Source organism: Pongo abelii, chromosome 9 (assembly GCF_028885655.2).
Source record: "Pongo abelii isolate AG06213 chromosome 9, NHGRI_mPonAbe1-v2.0_pri, whole genome shotgun sequence".
Lineage (NCBI taxonomy): Eukaryota > Metazoa > Chordata > Mammalia > Primates > Hominidae > Pongo > Pongo abelii.
In genome coordinates this window covers 60,369,895-60,385,621 of record NC_071994.2, presented here as the reverse complement: position 1 = coordinate 60,385,621, position 15,727 = coordinate 60,369,895, and the positions used below count along the sequence as shown (strand labels likewise).

Here is a 15,727-nt window from a genome sequence, read left to right as displayed (position 1 = left end):
ATGTTGTCCAGGCTGGTCTCAAACCCCTGACTTCAGGTGATCCGCCTGCCTAGGCCTCCCAAACTGCTGGGATAACAGGCATGAGACACCATGCCTGGCCACCCTTAATAAATATTTATAGAATAAAAGACTGAATGGATGAATGCATGAACAAATACACCAATTTAAGTTGCTGAAAGAAGTTCGGCATGCCACAGAAAATGGGAAATGGCAAGAGATGAACCAAAGGTGTCTGTAGGGACCAGGCCCATGCAGGTTTCCAAAGACTTACTAAGGAAATTGGACTTTATTCTAAAGGTGACTGTACTACAAGTTTCTTTAGTCCCAAGACAGGACTGCAGCTACTCCAGAGAACACAGAGGTTAGGAAATTGAGAAAAAAGATGAGTTGTTTTCTGATATGCCCTCCTGCCTGAGTCACTTCTCAGTTTTGTGAGCTATAAATGCCAAATAACCTCCTTAGTTGGTGCTTTAGCTTATTAGAGAGGAAAAAACATCCTTAAACAAGATAGAAAAGGCAGTATTATGGGGGAAGTCGGTAAGACAGATTTCAAAACGGTTGTTGAGAATCAAAAACCAGAGTCCACAGCATGGCCAATAGAAGAACATGGACGTGAGGCAGAAGATAACTGTGGAGGGGGGCGGAGAGCAGGCCCTGCCAGTAGTGCAGGGTGTCCCTCACAGCACGTGGCCTGGGATCTCAAAAATACTGGAATTAATGTCTACCATGGAATTCTGAAGCCTGTGTAACAAACAAGAGAACAAAAGTCAGAGGTGCAGGCTAGGCGCAGTGGCTCACGCCTGTAATCCTAACACTTTGGGAGGCTGAGGTAGGTGGACCACTTGAGCCCAGGAGTTCGAGGCCAGCCTGGGCATCATGGTGAAACCTCATCTCTACAAAAAATACAAAAAATGATCCAGGCACAGTGGCACATGCCTGTAGTCCTAGCTATTCGGGACGGTGAGGTGGGAGGTTCACTTGAGCCTGGGAGGCAGAGGTTGCAGTGAGCCAAGATCATGCCACTGCACTCCAGCCTGGGTGACAGAGTGAGACTTTGTCTCAAATAAAAAAGTCAGAGTTGCAGTGAGGACTCTTAGCTCTGCTCCTGGGCCAGAAGAATAGGAAGAGGCTGGGGGAAGTGGGAGCTGAAGACAAATAGGACTGAGGGATGGGGCTGTAGGGACCCTGAACTGTTGAACAACTCACACTGCTAGGAGATGAGTACATCCTGGCAGAGGAGAGAGTGCAGTTTGTTCATCGGAGACTCATCATTGAGATCTAGGAATTAATGATGAAACTGGAAGAGGGTAAAGAGAAAACAGCTGAAAATACTGTCAAAGCAAATCCTACGGAAGTTAATATAGCTGATAGGGAGCACCTACTATGTCTCAGGCACTGGACTAAGTAAGCACTTGATACATTTGTTTAATTTAATCCTTGTAGCAAGCCTATGACCTAAGAAAAATCAAGGTTTCAAAAGCATGCATAATTTGCACAAGATGACACAGCTAGAAAGTAGTAGAGCAGGGATTTGAACCCAGGTCTATCCGATTTCAGACTAAGCACTGGGAGAAGATATTTAAGGCAAAAGAAATAGGTATAGTAGGAAGTGAGGGATAAATCAGCCGGCCTGGACATTGATTACTGATGCCCTCTTTACCATGTCCCAGTAAGCCATTTCTGCCCATAGTCCCCTGCCCATGGAGCCCTAACACTTCCTTGGGAACCCGTACCACCTCACTCTCAGTCCTCACAGCCTGGATAGGGCTCCACCCCTGGTTCTCAGAAGTGAAGCATGTGTTTCAGTCCTCTGCGATCAGCATGATGTTATCCCTGGCCACGGAAGATGGTTGGGTACACAAATGTAAACTAAACCTGTCTATCAGTATGAATCTCAGAGCTTCTGGACCAGACTATGGCTCTTTCCTACTGGATTTTAACCTTGATGATATGAGTTTGGGACCACTGCAGCTATCTTGCCACCAGGCCCTAGATGTGCCAGGGACCTCCTCATGGAGCTCAAGACTGAATTCAACATACAGGTGGGAAGAGCCCAGAGTCTGAGAATATGACTTCTAGTGATATCGTCTGAGCCTTGAACCCCATTGTTTCTAAAGCCAGGTCTATCTTGAGCTTTTCAGTGACATGAACCAATAAATTCCCTCCTTTTAAAGGTAAATTTCTCTGTATTTTCTGTTATCTGCAGTCAACAGTCCTAATACACACCACCACTAATAAAGGAAGCATCTGCCTGTATGAATAAAGAGAGAAGCCTCTGGGTGAGAATCACAGAGGGAGCGAATGAAATGCTACTGTTGGGGCCACCCACTTACAGAGATGGAGCTTTTCCTAGGCAAAACACCAAACTGGAAGACAGGCAAGATTTAGTCTGCCTGACGAATAATTTTAACCAACCAAATGTCTGAACATCTTATTCTGGAAAAATAGAACACTTAATAAGTCTGTATTTGCTTGGCTGAAAATTTCAGCTCTCAGAAACTTATGGAGAAATGCTCTTATGTCTTTATTGTGACTCAGAAGCTGGAAAAACTTGTGTTTTTTATTTTGTTTTAGTTTCTTGGGCTTTTTTGTTTTTGATTTTTCTGTTTTTTGTTTTGTTTTGTTTTGTTTTGTTTTTGAGACAAAGTCTCACTCTGTCGCCCAGGCTAGAGTGCAATGGCATGATCTTGGCTCACTGAAACTTCTGCCTCCTGAGTTCAAGCGATTCTCCTGCCTCAGCCTCCTGAGTAGCTGGGATTACAGGAACCCACCACCAAGCCCAGCTAATTTTTGTATTTTTAGTAGAGATGGAGTTTCACCATGTTGGCCAGGCTGGTCTTGAACTCCTGACCTCAAGTGGTCCGCCTGCTTCGGCCTCCCAAAGTGCTAGGATTACAGGCATGAGTCACTGCACCTGGCCTGTGTTTTTTATTTTTAAAGGGACGAAACCTTGGGCAAACATAATCATGGAGTTTTAAGAGTTTATTAAGAGCATAATAAGAATACATCTCAATGTGAGAGAAAAACTAGGGATGATACAATGGCCTGAGACTAGGGAAAGGGGAGGAGCCCTTCCAACACCAAAATCTGATGCTAAAAAATACCCAAATCTCAGCTATCTAGATTAATCCTCAAGGGTTCTAGCCAGACATCATTTATCAATCATGCATTTTTTTCCTATAAAGTTCAATCTCGTTCTCAAATTCTCTCTCACCTAGCATCCTAGTCAGCCACAATGAATTGAGCAAAGTTGGGACACTAGAAGAAACCCATTTTGCCATCTCTAGTGTAATAACACAGGGAACTCTTGAAGCTCAAATTATAAAAGGACATGTACAAGAAATGGAAGGTGGGGCACAAATCCATAGTGGAATGGGTCCACATGAACAATGGCAGAAAAAGTAAAGTCTAGAAGGAGCTGTTTGTTTATTCAAAGTAAAACAAAACAAAAACAAAATTTCTGTTTATTAAAATAAATGGGGGTTTAAAAAAAAGAGATGTAGGTGTCTCTGCTTAGGGAAGATGACCCAGCATAAACAGAGAAGGCAGAATTCTCCAGCTTCTGGGTTTAATTCCACATTTTCATTAAGAAGAATGACCTTAACCAGGAAAAAGGGAACAAACCTGGTTAAGAGAGCCTGAAAGTCCACGATGGGGAGGAAGAACAGGAAGCCCTACTCTCCTGTAGTTGAGCTCCAGGCCCAGCTATTGGTGGTGCCCCAGCAACATAAGGGAAGTTGGGCTTGAGAAACCTATTGGGTGATCTCCGAGGAATCATAGGGAAGGGGGGAAAGACCAGAATATTAGAAACTGGCAAACAGCATTCTGATTTTCAAAGAAGAGGAAAAACAAATTCCATAGCCTATTATCAACCTCTGCAAGAGGCTAAGCAGCACTGTTAACCTGGCAGATTTCAGAGCACACAGGAAAGGACGCAGCAAGAAAAGGCAAACAACTCAGTAGAAAAATGGGCAGAGGATAGGTACAGGCAATTCCCTTAATAGGAAATACACGTGCCCATTGAGCTGGGCATGGTGGCTGGTGACTGTCATTTCAGCTACTTGGGAGGCTGAGCTAGGAGGATTGCTTGAGGCAAGGAATTCGAGACCAGACAGGGCAACATAGTGAGCCTCTGTCTCTAAAAAATGTTTTAAAATTAGCCAGGCATGATGTGGTGGCCCACAGCTGAGGTCCCAGCTACTAGGGAGGCTGACATGGGAGGATTGCTTGAGCCCAGGAGTTCAAGGCTGCAGTGAACTATGATCATACCACTGCACTCCAGCCAGGGTGATAGATAGAGACTCCGTGTCTTAAAAAAAAAAAAGTGGAAATAAATATAAAAGAACCTAACCATCATGGAAATATACATTAAATTAAGATAATCAGATACTATTTATGTATCAGACCAGTAAAATTAAGACATAACATCAACTATTGGCAAAGATATGGGGAAATGACACACTCACTAGTGAAATACACAGCTTTTTTTTTTTTTTTTTTTTTTTTTTTGAGACAGAGTCTCACTCTGTTGCCCAGGCTGGAGTGCAGTGGCGCAATCTCTGCTCATCTGCTCACTGCAAGCTCTGCCTCCCGGGTTCACGCCATTCTCTTGCCTCAGCCTCCCGAGTAGCTGGGACTACAGGCACCCACCACCACACTCTGCTAATTTTTCGTATTTTTAGTAGAGATGGGGTTTCACTGTGTTAGCCAGGATGGTCTCAATCTCCTGACCTCATGATCCACCTGACTCGGCCTCCCAAAGTGCTGGGATTACAGGCGTGAGCCACTGTGCCCGGCCACACAGCTTTCTTTAAAGGGCAGTTTGGTGGTATCGATTAAAATTAAAAATGTATTACACTTTTACTCAGCAATCTGAAAGACTCACACATGCAGAGGCTTGTAGAAGGTTAATATAAAAATTTTAAATACAGGTTTTAAAAATACTCTACAATACATCTACACTATGAAATACCATGAGTAAAAATTAAAGGTGATTCATATATACTGATATTGAGTGATCCCTAAGATGTCATTATTCATGCTTTCAGAAAGCACAAAAGAAACCTATATATTTCTGTAAGTCCATATACGTATATAAATACATAGAAAATAGTTTAAAAGCCAATTAACCTGATCATAGAGATTACCTTGGGAAGGTGATTTGGGATATCTTTGTCTTCGGTTTTTGCATTTTTATACTTAGAATGTTTTCATTTATTATATAGTTAAATATACACTTAATATATATTTAATAATTTGTATATACTTAATTATAAATATACATATATATACACACACACATATAGACATAGTCGGCCTTCTGTATCCAGGGTTTCATATCCATGGATTCAACCAACCACAAGTTAAAAATATTTAGAGGGGGAAAAAAGGATGGTTGTGTCTGTACTGAACACATGCAGACTTATTTTCTTGTCATTATTTCCTAAACAACACAGTATAACAACTATTTACATAGCATTTACATTGTATTAGTATTATATGTAATCTTGCAATCTAGCAATGATTTAAAGTATGTGCATAGGTTATGCAAATACACCATTTTATATAAGGGACTCTGAGTATTTTGGTATCTGTGGGGCTTCCTGGCACCAGTCCTTCATGGATACCAAGGAACGACTACATACATATACTGTAAACATATATATATATTAAAAGAATGAAAAATAAAGACCAGGAAACAGTGACTGTTGGGGACTAGCCTGTGCACTAGGAGTAAGATGTGTCAAATCTACCCAGTTTCCTTCTCCTGGGGTGAGAAGGGAAATGCCAACCACACTGTGAGCTGAGCCCTGCAGGCTACTGGCAGAGTCTTTCAGATCATTATTATGGAAACAATAGAAAAATGCAGGCTGGATGACAATGCTGGAAGTACAGCCAAAATTGACTTAGTTACTGATTCAGGGCATGGGGAAGCTCCTAGGGAAGTCTTTGGTCCTGTCCTGTTCAACATCTTCATTCATTCATTCATCGAATCTCTCTCACTCACTCACCAGACATTTGAGAGCTTACTATGTATCAGATGTTGTGCATTTAGATATAAAGACAGGCTGGGCGTGGTGGCTCATGCCTGTAATCCCAGCACTTTGGGAGACCAAGGTGGGTGGATCACTTGAAGTCAGGAGTTCAAGACCAGCCTGGCCAACATGGTGAAACCCCATCTCTACTAAATACAAAAAGTTAGCTGGGCGTGGTGGCGGGCACCTGTAATCCCAGCTACTCAGGAGGCTAAGGCAGGAGAATAGCTTGAACCCAGGAGGCAGAGGTTGCAGTGAGCCAAGATCATGCCATTGCACTCCAGCCTGGGCGACAAAAGCGAGACTGTCTCAAAACAAAACAAAACAAAACAAAACCAAGATACAAAGATGATATCTGCTTTAAGCCTAGGATACTGAAAAGTAGACAGAAGGGGGAAACAAAAACAGTGTGAAAAATGCTCAGACTGAAGTGCTATGGGAGATCCAGAAGGTAGGGCCTGACTATACCCTGGCCTCTTGATGGAGGTCACTATTTATAGCTGTATTTATATTTCATGAGGTCTGTACACTGCATGAAAGAGATCATAAAGCTAGGAAGTACCACGAATTCTGAAAACCACATATATGTGAGGTGGAAAGATTCACAAGCTAAACATACCAGTGCAATCCATTTCCAGTCACTATAAAGTTCCACCCTTAGGTTACAAGAGAATATGCTTGAGTTTTGAGGCCTCATTGAAAGAACACTGTCAAAGAGCAAAGTGTCAGGATAGGAAGGAATGGGCCCAATGTGAGATGAAGGCCAGATAAAGGTATACCCAGACTTTTTCAGGGCCACTCTGATCTCTCTCTCTCAGCCCTCGACTCCACTCATCTTCCTCTTGTTTTCTCTCAGGGAATCACCTACAGCCAACAGACTCAGGAATTTCAAGATCTCTGATTATATGCTTGGTTTAACTATTTCAGAGAGGGAGCAACCGGAAGATCACTCCCAGGTCAGCTCCCAGCAACATGGCAGTTAGTCTGTAGCAGATTTTCAGTTTGCAAGACCTTTCTTGCCTGTCCTCTCCCTACCTGGTGCCCCAAGGTTTTCCCTTCCACCATACATAAGAGAAGAAAAACCGAGAAGCCCACACATGCCAGTTTCCATGGCTGTGGATCCCAGGCAGTCATTTCACTCTTCCAGGCCTTAGTGTTTTTGTTTAATGAAGAAAGTTTATAAAGAGAGGGCAATGCTTAATATAAGTGAGTAAATGGAATCTCAGGCACCCAAGAGGACCTATCTGGGTCCCAATCCTAGTGTAGGAGGTGCTGTGGCAGGGACTCTCCATCAGGACTAACCTCTTCAGTGATGATCGAGACAGCACCTGTGCAGCCTGGTTCATGGCCCTGACCCAAGCGTTCATGTCCTCCTGGGTGTCGGCACTGAAGTAGTAGGTCCTCATGCCCGACTGCTCGGCCTGAGAGCCCGCCGTGGAGCTGTTATAGATGAGGGCTCGCATCCCCGTGTGCACAGCCTGTAGCATGAAGACAATGCAGGTCAGAGGGAGATTATCACACATTTCCTTTACAGGAGCAAAAGCAAGGAGGCACTATGGCCCTTCTAGACTAAAAGCCCAAGTACCACCCAACTTGTTTCCACACCTAGAAAACATCATAGGCTAGATTTCTCTTTCTTAGTGCAGCCAGGCCCAGTGACAGCTGTCTGTTCTCCATAGTAAAAGCCCTGCAGCTGTAACTGTTTCCTATTTATCTTACTCCTGCTTTGGGGGTTGGAAGTGTGCACAAAGTCAAGGCTTATGTGAGAAACAGGCTTTTCAGAAAACCCTCATTTCATAGAGGCAGACTCTTGGGAATCCTTGTTTTGGTTTTGCTAAAGCCTGTGATTCCTGCTTTGGCTATAATCAGACAAGAATTGACTCAAAACTGGCTGCAACAGCAGGTGGCTTGATGTGGATGTTCACTGTGCTTCACTGCTTAGGCATGAAGTGTGATGTGTGCTCCTCAAAGAAGCTGCTGTTCTATCTCTCCAAAAGAGGCACTACAGGAGGTGAGAGCAATCTGGCTGTGACATCTGTCACCCCATTGATCGCCAGGGTTGATTCGGCTGATCTGGCTGGCTAGGAGGGTGTCCCCTTCCTCCCTCACTGCACCACGTGCGTCCCTCCTGAAGCTGCACACCAGTCAAAGAGGAAGACCATCCCTGAGAGAGGAGGACCGGTCTTCGGTCAAGGGTATACTAGTAGCTGCAGTCCCCTGCTAGAACCTCCAAACAAGCTCTCAAAAGAGGCACTACAGAGGTGGACAAAGCTGAACAACAGTTAACTAAATATTCTTGCAAACCTACTGTGTCCTTCTGCCTCAAGGTGCTTTCACATGTATCCTTGCAAAAAAAAAAAAAAAAAAAAAAAAAAATCTCAAAAAAAGGTACTCAGAATGACCACTGAAAAATGACTGGGAAGATTTGCAAATTAGAGACAACACCAGTTTTTCCCCTTGTGCTCTGATAAACCAGAGACCTATCTTTTAAATTTGCAAGGAACAATCTCACCAAATCTACATAAGAAGATGATGTGAAAAGAGGAAGATTTACTGAGTACCTACTGTGTGTCTCCTAGGTACTTCCACAACTTTAATCTTATTGTAATCCTAACAGCCTTGAGAGGTGGAGACAGAATCTCTGTTTTACAGATGTAGCAAACAAAGCTCTGAGATGTTAAGTAACTTTCTCAGATTTCCACACCTGGTAACAGATTCTTCACAGCACTTACCATTACTTGATGCTATTTATTTTACACACTTGTTTATTACCTGCTTATCCTCTGTCTCCTTCCTCTACAAATATAAGCTACATGAGAGTAGGAACTTTGCTATTTTGTTCACTACTATATCCCCAGGAACAGTGCCTGGCACATAGTGGATGCTCAATAAACGTTTGTTGAAAGAACGAAGAGTTAGAGCCCAGGTCTGACTCCAAGTCCAGGCTTCTCTGTATATTGCTCCCAGGTTCTATCCAGAAGTGAGAGTGATTACACAGATAACTGGTTCGATACTCTGAATCCAGCATGAAAGGCAGACCCCATGCAAGGACCAGGCAGAGAAAACAAAATGAGAACCAATGAAAAACTAGACAATGACATGCTTCTGGAATCACTAATGGTCATAGATGAAAACCTCTCAAATGAACCTTCAGCATTTACTTCTCCTCCCTGCCCTCTTAAAATCCAGATCCAAAATGCATAGTAAAAATGGGCCTGCTTCTGACATTTACATATCTGAGTCCATCCGGCTTAGTGCCAAGGGAGTCTAGGCAAACTTGGCCTGCAGCCAAGGATCCCTATAGTGGCTGAAGCAAACCTGATATCCTTCCTTTGCATGTACAAGCTATCATTCACTATCACAGGAAGGATTCCTTCTATTTTAAGCAAGGTGGAAATGTGCCAATAAGAACAGAATAAGGCCAGGCACAGTGGCTCACACCTGTAATCCCAGCACTTTGGGAAGCCAAAGCAGGTAGATCACCTGAAGTTAGGAGTTCAAGACCAGCCTGGGCAACATATTGAAACCCTGTCTCTACTAAAAATAAAAAAATAGCTGGGCATGGTGGCACATGCCTGTAATCTCAGCTACTGGGGAGGCTGAGGCATGAAAATTGCTTGGACCCAGGTGGTGGAGGTTGCGGTGAGTTGAGATTGAGCCATTGCATTCCAGCCTGGGTGACAGAGTGAGACTCTGTCTCAAAAAAAGAAAGAAAGAAAGAAAGAAAAAAAACAGAACAGAATAAGAAGGAACCTGTGCGTGTCTTACTGAAAATCAGCAGAAATTCTTGGAAAATATCCCCTGGACCATGATCCCACAAGATCTCTGACACACTCTCCCAGCCTTTTGTGCCCAGCCATAGAGGGTTCTGGGACAGGTACCTATCCCACTAGACACAAGCACAGGGAGCCCTCCAAGGTACAATAAAAACAGTAGATCCCTGCTGTACAAAAAATTCATGGAGCCAGCCTTGTCCAGGAAATCAACATGGGACATGCCTCAAACATGCAGACATGGGTTTGCATGTCTATTTGCGAATGAGCCTTGAGAGTTACATCTACCATTACAAAGGAGTTACACATAGATTGCAAATATAACCCTGGTCACTAATCAAACCAGCAGGTGCTGTGCCCAGCTGCTTTTGACTCTGAAGAACAGATTCCAACTGCATTCTGCCTGTGTGAGGGCATATTCAATGGATTAACTGTGAAGGCAAGAAGTACAGGGAGTTTCCTTTTCATCTGGCCAAGTGACCCAAGTCCAAAGTATCCTGAGCCTAGGACCCAGATGATGTGAATCTTCTCACTCCTGCCCTAGTCTCAACTCAGATGGTACTGTTTTCTCTGCTCTTTGCTTTCCAGTTAACATAATCCTATGAAGCAACTTTGCATAACTGAATAGAAAACAAGCTATGCCTAAAGGAAATCAGGATGTGAGTGAAGAACTTACCTCAAAGACATGATGCCCCTAGGATATGGTTGCTCTCCTGGCTATTGGACCTCAGTTCTAGACACAGCACTGGTGAAGGAGCCAGAATCCTCATGGTTCAAGCCCCTAACATCAGCCTTTAGAATAGAGAAACCTCAGTGGAAAATAGAAGAGCACCCAAAAGGCCAGGGCCCATAAACTGACTGGCTAAGTCTGGAACTTGTTTAATAATAATGAATCATTTATTGAGTATTTACTATGTGAAAGGCACCCTACCAAAGTTGGAGGGACAGCCTTAAACAAGGCCATGACAGTTTATAGCCACATAGAAGAGAAATACTATGGACAAGTAACTACAGCTGTATTAAGTGTCATCAAGAAGGTCAGGATGCTGTGAGGAGAACAGGTGAGCCCAGCTAGATCCCTGAGGAACTGACATCGCAGCTGCCTTCTATGTAGTAGGTAGCCATTTAAGTAATAGCAGGGAGGAGCTAGGTAGCACCCCATGAAGGACACGTGCACGCAGTGTGTTCATCTTCAAGGATGAGGCCAGCATGACTAGCGCCGAGGAATGGAGGGGAAAACAGCATGAAGAGAGGCTGCCGAAGTTGGCAGGGCGAGACCACCAGGGCCTTGCAGATCATGTAGGGTTTTGTCTTAATGAAAGAGCAATGAGAAACTATTAAAGAGTGTTTTGTTTTGTTTTGTTATGTTGTTTTGCCTTGCTTTGTTTTGAGACAAGGTCTCGCTCTGTTGCCCAGGCTGGAGTGCAGTGGTACTATCTTCGCTCACTGCAACCTTCGCCTCCCTGGTTCAAGCAATCCTCCCACCCCAGCCTCCTGAGTAGCCTGGACTACAGGAATGCACCACCACGCCCAACTAATTTTTGTATTTTTTGTAGAGATGGGGTTTTGCCATGTTGCCCAGGCTGGTCTGGAACTCCTGGGCTCAAGTGATCCACCCACCTTGGCTTCCCAAAGTGCTGAAATTACAGGCATGAGCCACTGCACCCAGCCTTATTAAAGGGTTTAAACTGGGGAACAATGTGCTCAGATTTTGTTTGGAAAGACCACTCTGGCTGCAGTACAGAGAAGAGGTTCGAGTCAGCAGAAACAGGTAAGGGGGGATGGGTCAGGAGGCTACTACAGGAGCACAGGTGAGAGATGGTGGTGGAGGCAGAGAAGGGGAGGAGCAGACAGGGTCTGGAGAGAACTTGCAGGTAATACCTGCAGGCCTTGGCAATGGACTGGATACGGGAGGAGAGGGAACACCAGGTATAAAGGATAAGAGTCTCAAGTTTACAACTTGCAGAGGTAGTGGTGACCATTTATTGAGATTAAGAAAAGGGGCCGTGTGTAGTGGCTCATGCCTGTAATCCCAGTGCTTTTGGAGGCCGAGGTGGGTGGGTCAGCTGAGCTCAGGAGTTTGAGACAAGCCTGGCCAACATGGTGAAACCCAGTTTCTACTAAAAACACAAAAATTAGCCTGGCGTGGTGATGGGCACCTGTAGCCCCAGCTACTCAAGAGGGTGAGGCAGGAGAATCTCTTGAACCTGGGAGGCAGAGGTTGCAGTGAGCGGAGATCACGCCACTACACTCCAGCCTGGGTGACAGAGCAAGACTCTGTGGAAAGCAAAAGGAAAGGAAAGGAAAGGGAGAAAAGAGAATAGAAGAGAAAAGAAACGAAACAAAACTTCTCACGTCCAACCTTTAGGCTGACTCCAAGCAGCACAGTGAACAGGGTAAGAACTTGGGCTCTTAGAATCAGCCTGAGGTCCAAGGTGGACTCTGCTTCTTGCCCACTGGGTAACCCTGGGTAAATTACTCAACCTCCTCATGCTTGTTTCCTCATATTTAAAATGGAACTATGGGTAAAAGTAGCATTTACCTTACAAGGCCATGTGAGGATGAAATGAGATATACACTGCTTAGAGCACAGCCTGGCATCTGTAAGGCTCAAAAGATGTCAGTTGATGTTACTGAAGGAGCAGTCACTTGAGCAACATAGGGAGGTTGGCTGAAAGAGCATTCTGGAAACTTTAAGACTCTTCTTCCTCCCTCCCCATCACAAATTTATAGGGAACTAAATACAAAATACAATAAGCCTGAACCCACCATATCTTGGGAGGTATAAGCACTGTCATTGGCCACGATTCCAATTACACATGAATGCTCCCTGTGGTCTCTGTCTACAGAATGGGACTAGCAGAACTAGCTGATGAATCAGATTTCCCGGTGAAAGGTCTGGGTGGGTGAATCAACCATTTACAGTGCAGTGAGACAGAGCTGTGGAAGTAGAGAAAAAGGGTACTTAACCTGTCCAGAGGGCTCAGAGAAGGCTTCCCAGACAAGGTGACTCTGAGCAGAGAACTGAAGGACAAGTAAGAGTTGGGGAAACAGCACTCCAGGCTGTGGCTGAAGTGTTTTTTTGTTTGTTTGTTTGTTTGTTTTTGAGACAGAGTCTCGCTCTGTCGCCCAGGCTGGAGTGCAGTGGCACAATCTCAGCTCACTGCAAGCTCCATCTCCCCGGTTCACACCATTCTCCTGCCTCAGCCTCACGAGCAGCTGGGACTACAGGCACCAGCCACCATACCCGGCAAATTGTATTTTTAGTAGAGATGGGGTTTCACTGTGTTAGCCAGGATGGTCTCGATCTCCTGACCTTGTGATCCGCCCCCCTCTGCCTCCCAAAGTGCTGGGATTACTGGCTGAGCCACCACGCCCGGCCAACTGTGGCTGAAGTTTAAGTAAAGGCCTATAGGCAAGAAATGTCCTGGGGCCTTAGGCAACTGCATATGGCTAGAGGAAAGACATAAGATAGGAGTGGCTAAAAATGTGGCTGGAGATATAAACTGGCACCTCGTAAATCACAATTGGCTTAATCAGCTGGGCACAGTGGCTCACGCCTATAATCTCAGCACTTTGGGAGGCCAAAGTAGGTGGATCACCTGAGGTCAGGAGTTCAAGACCAGCCTAGCCAACATGGTGAAACCCCATCTCTACTAAAAATACAAAAAAAAAAAAGTTAGCTGGGCACAGCGGCAGGTGCCTGTAATCCCAGCCACTCGGAAGGCTAAGGCAGGAGAACTGCCTGAACCCGGGAGGCAGAGGTTGCAGTGAGTCAAGATCGTGCCATTGTACTCCAGCCTGGGCGACAAGAACGAAACTCTGTCTCAAAAAAAAAAAAAAAAAAAATTGGCTTTATCCTGAAAGCAATGGGGAACCACTGAAGGGCTTATGGTAGGAATACAACCTGAACAAGGGTGCAACTTAGGAACAACATAGAGGATGAACTGTAGGCTGCAGAGGAGTTCCAAGGCTGAATCAGCAACAGCCAATGCTTACAGAGCACTTACTATACACTAGGTCCTGCTCTATAGTGTGCTTCCCAGGGGAGGGATGGTGGTGGCCAACACAGAATAGTGGCAGCACAAGTGGAGAGGAGGAGATGAATTTGATAGATATACAAAGAACAAAATCGAAAGGAGAGAGAAAAAAGGCAGCTCTTTCTTGTTGTCTTCTCATCCTGTAATAATACACATGCTGATGCAAACTTGAGAATATAGGCCCTAAAAAAGCAAGGATTTTGTCCTATTAATTGCTGTATCCCTAGCATCTGTTATACTACCCCATAGACAATCAGAGTGTGCAACAGAAGTTTTCAAATAGAACTACATAAGTGAAAAACCATGCCTCTTGGCATGTCTTCAGAATCTAGAGCAGGGACCTTAACACTTTTTGTGGCATGGACATCAACAGTTCGATAAATCCTATGAACCTTTTCCAGAATGTTAAGCATGCAAAATAAGGGAAATCTATTATATTGAAATATAGTTCTTAAAATATTTTTTAAATGTGTGATCTAGTGATGCAGGTGTTTGTTTACTAACGTACTGCATAATGGATCTGGTGGCAGATGTAATAGTTATTGTGATTTTAAAATGGTGATGAGCATAAATGATATTTCAAGATACCTGCAACAACTGTAATGTGTTATGAAGATATCTATGGTTTCTATTGGTGACCAAGTCACAGGTACTGCTGATACACATTGTGACCTGCTTTCTTAATTGAAAGAGATGTTATATTTCAGTTAAAGGTTAAAGAGTAGGCCAAGTACAGTGGATACTCAGAACTGTCTCCAACAAGGTACCCTAGCACCAGTCTGAGAACTTCAGCTCTACATACAGAGAAGGACCAACATCAAAGACAGGTGTCAAGGCCAATCACAAAACACTGTGTATTCCTTGGTATGCCCACGAATATAGACCCTGAGCTGCCCCCAGGGCCTACCCTCTGGCCCCTAAAAGAAGGATGCTGCAACTCAAATGAAAAGATAACTCTTTCAGACTCACGGAACCATTGCCCTTTCTGGAGAACCATCTAAACACCACCAGATCTGTCTGTAGTAGCTTTTCTCTGCTCTCAGATCCTGAGGACCTCAAAGACCTCTCCCAAACACATGATACCTTCTGTCTCCCAGACAAAAGATTTAGGGAACACTCTTAGTAAAGTCTTTCTAAGAAAAATGTTGAGAAAAGAAAAGAAATCTAAGAGAGATTAAAGATGTTTGCCTAGAATCTACTTTCACACCTCCAATGAAGGGTTAAGATAAAAAATATACATATAGTTATGATATGTTACTTTAAGGATATGCCAAATGTTGTTCCCAAAACATCATATGCAACATCACTATCCCAATTGTTTGCCCAACTGGACAGTGCTCAACTCTAGAAAGGAGGGTTTCCTAAGGAAGATTTTTCAGGCTGTAAAGGATGAATCTGAAAGGCACTGAACAAAATGTTTTCAGAGTCAGCAATAAGTTTCTAAAATGATACAATTAATGTCAATTCAAACCACCTTCTACCTCCTGTGATGTTTGTGCAGCAAGTGACCAAGATGAGACATGGAAGAAAAGCAAGGAAGAAGAGAAAATAATACAAAGTGGGAGCCCTATAAGAAAACTGAAAGAGAATAGAATTCAGGGCCAAGTTCTGCCTCTGTCATCTTCCAGCTTTGTGACTTTGGGCAAGTTTCTTAAGCTCTCATATCCTTCCCTCACCATGAGCATTAAATGAGGTCACGTGTATCAAAGTACTTCCCATGTCATGTTTTAAAGATATAAGGCAACAGTATTCCATGCAACATGACACAGAGCAGTATCCCAGTATCACCAATCCATAGCAATTCTGGATTAGCGTCACTCGAGGGAAAGAGAGGAACAACTCAAACCTGTTGATGAGTAAAGCCACAACATCAGCTCAG

General features: G+C 44.0%; 1 protein-coding gene across 7 annotated transcripts in view; it reads right to left on the bottom strand.

Moving 5' to 3' along the window:
• Nucleotides 1-15,727, bottom strand: part of PLEKHA7 (pleckstrin homology domain containing A7) — a 245,187-nt gene that overhangs the window by 70,633 nt on the left and 158,827 nt on the right. For all 7 annotated transcript variants that reach the window (XM_054525915.2, XM_024255003.3, XM_054525917.2 and 4 more), the window contains one exon: nucleotides 7,338-7,513. In XM_054525915.2, coding sequence (XP_054381890.1) covers nucleotides 7,338-7,513 — 176 coding nt within the window. The remainder of the gene's footprint in view (nucleotides 1-7,337; nucleotides 7,514-15,727) is intronic.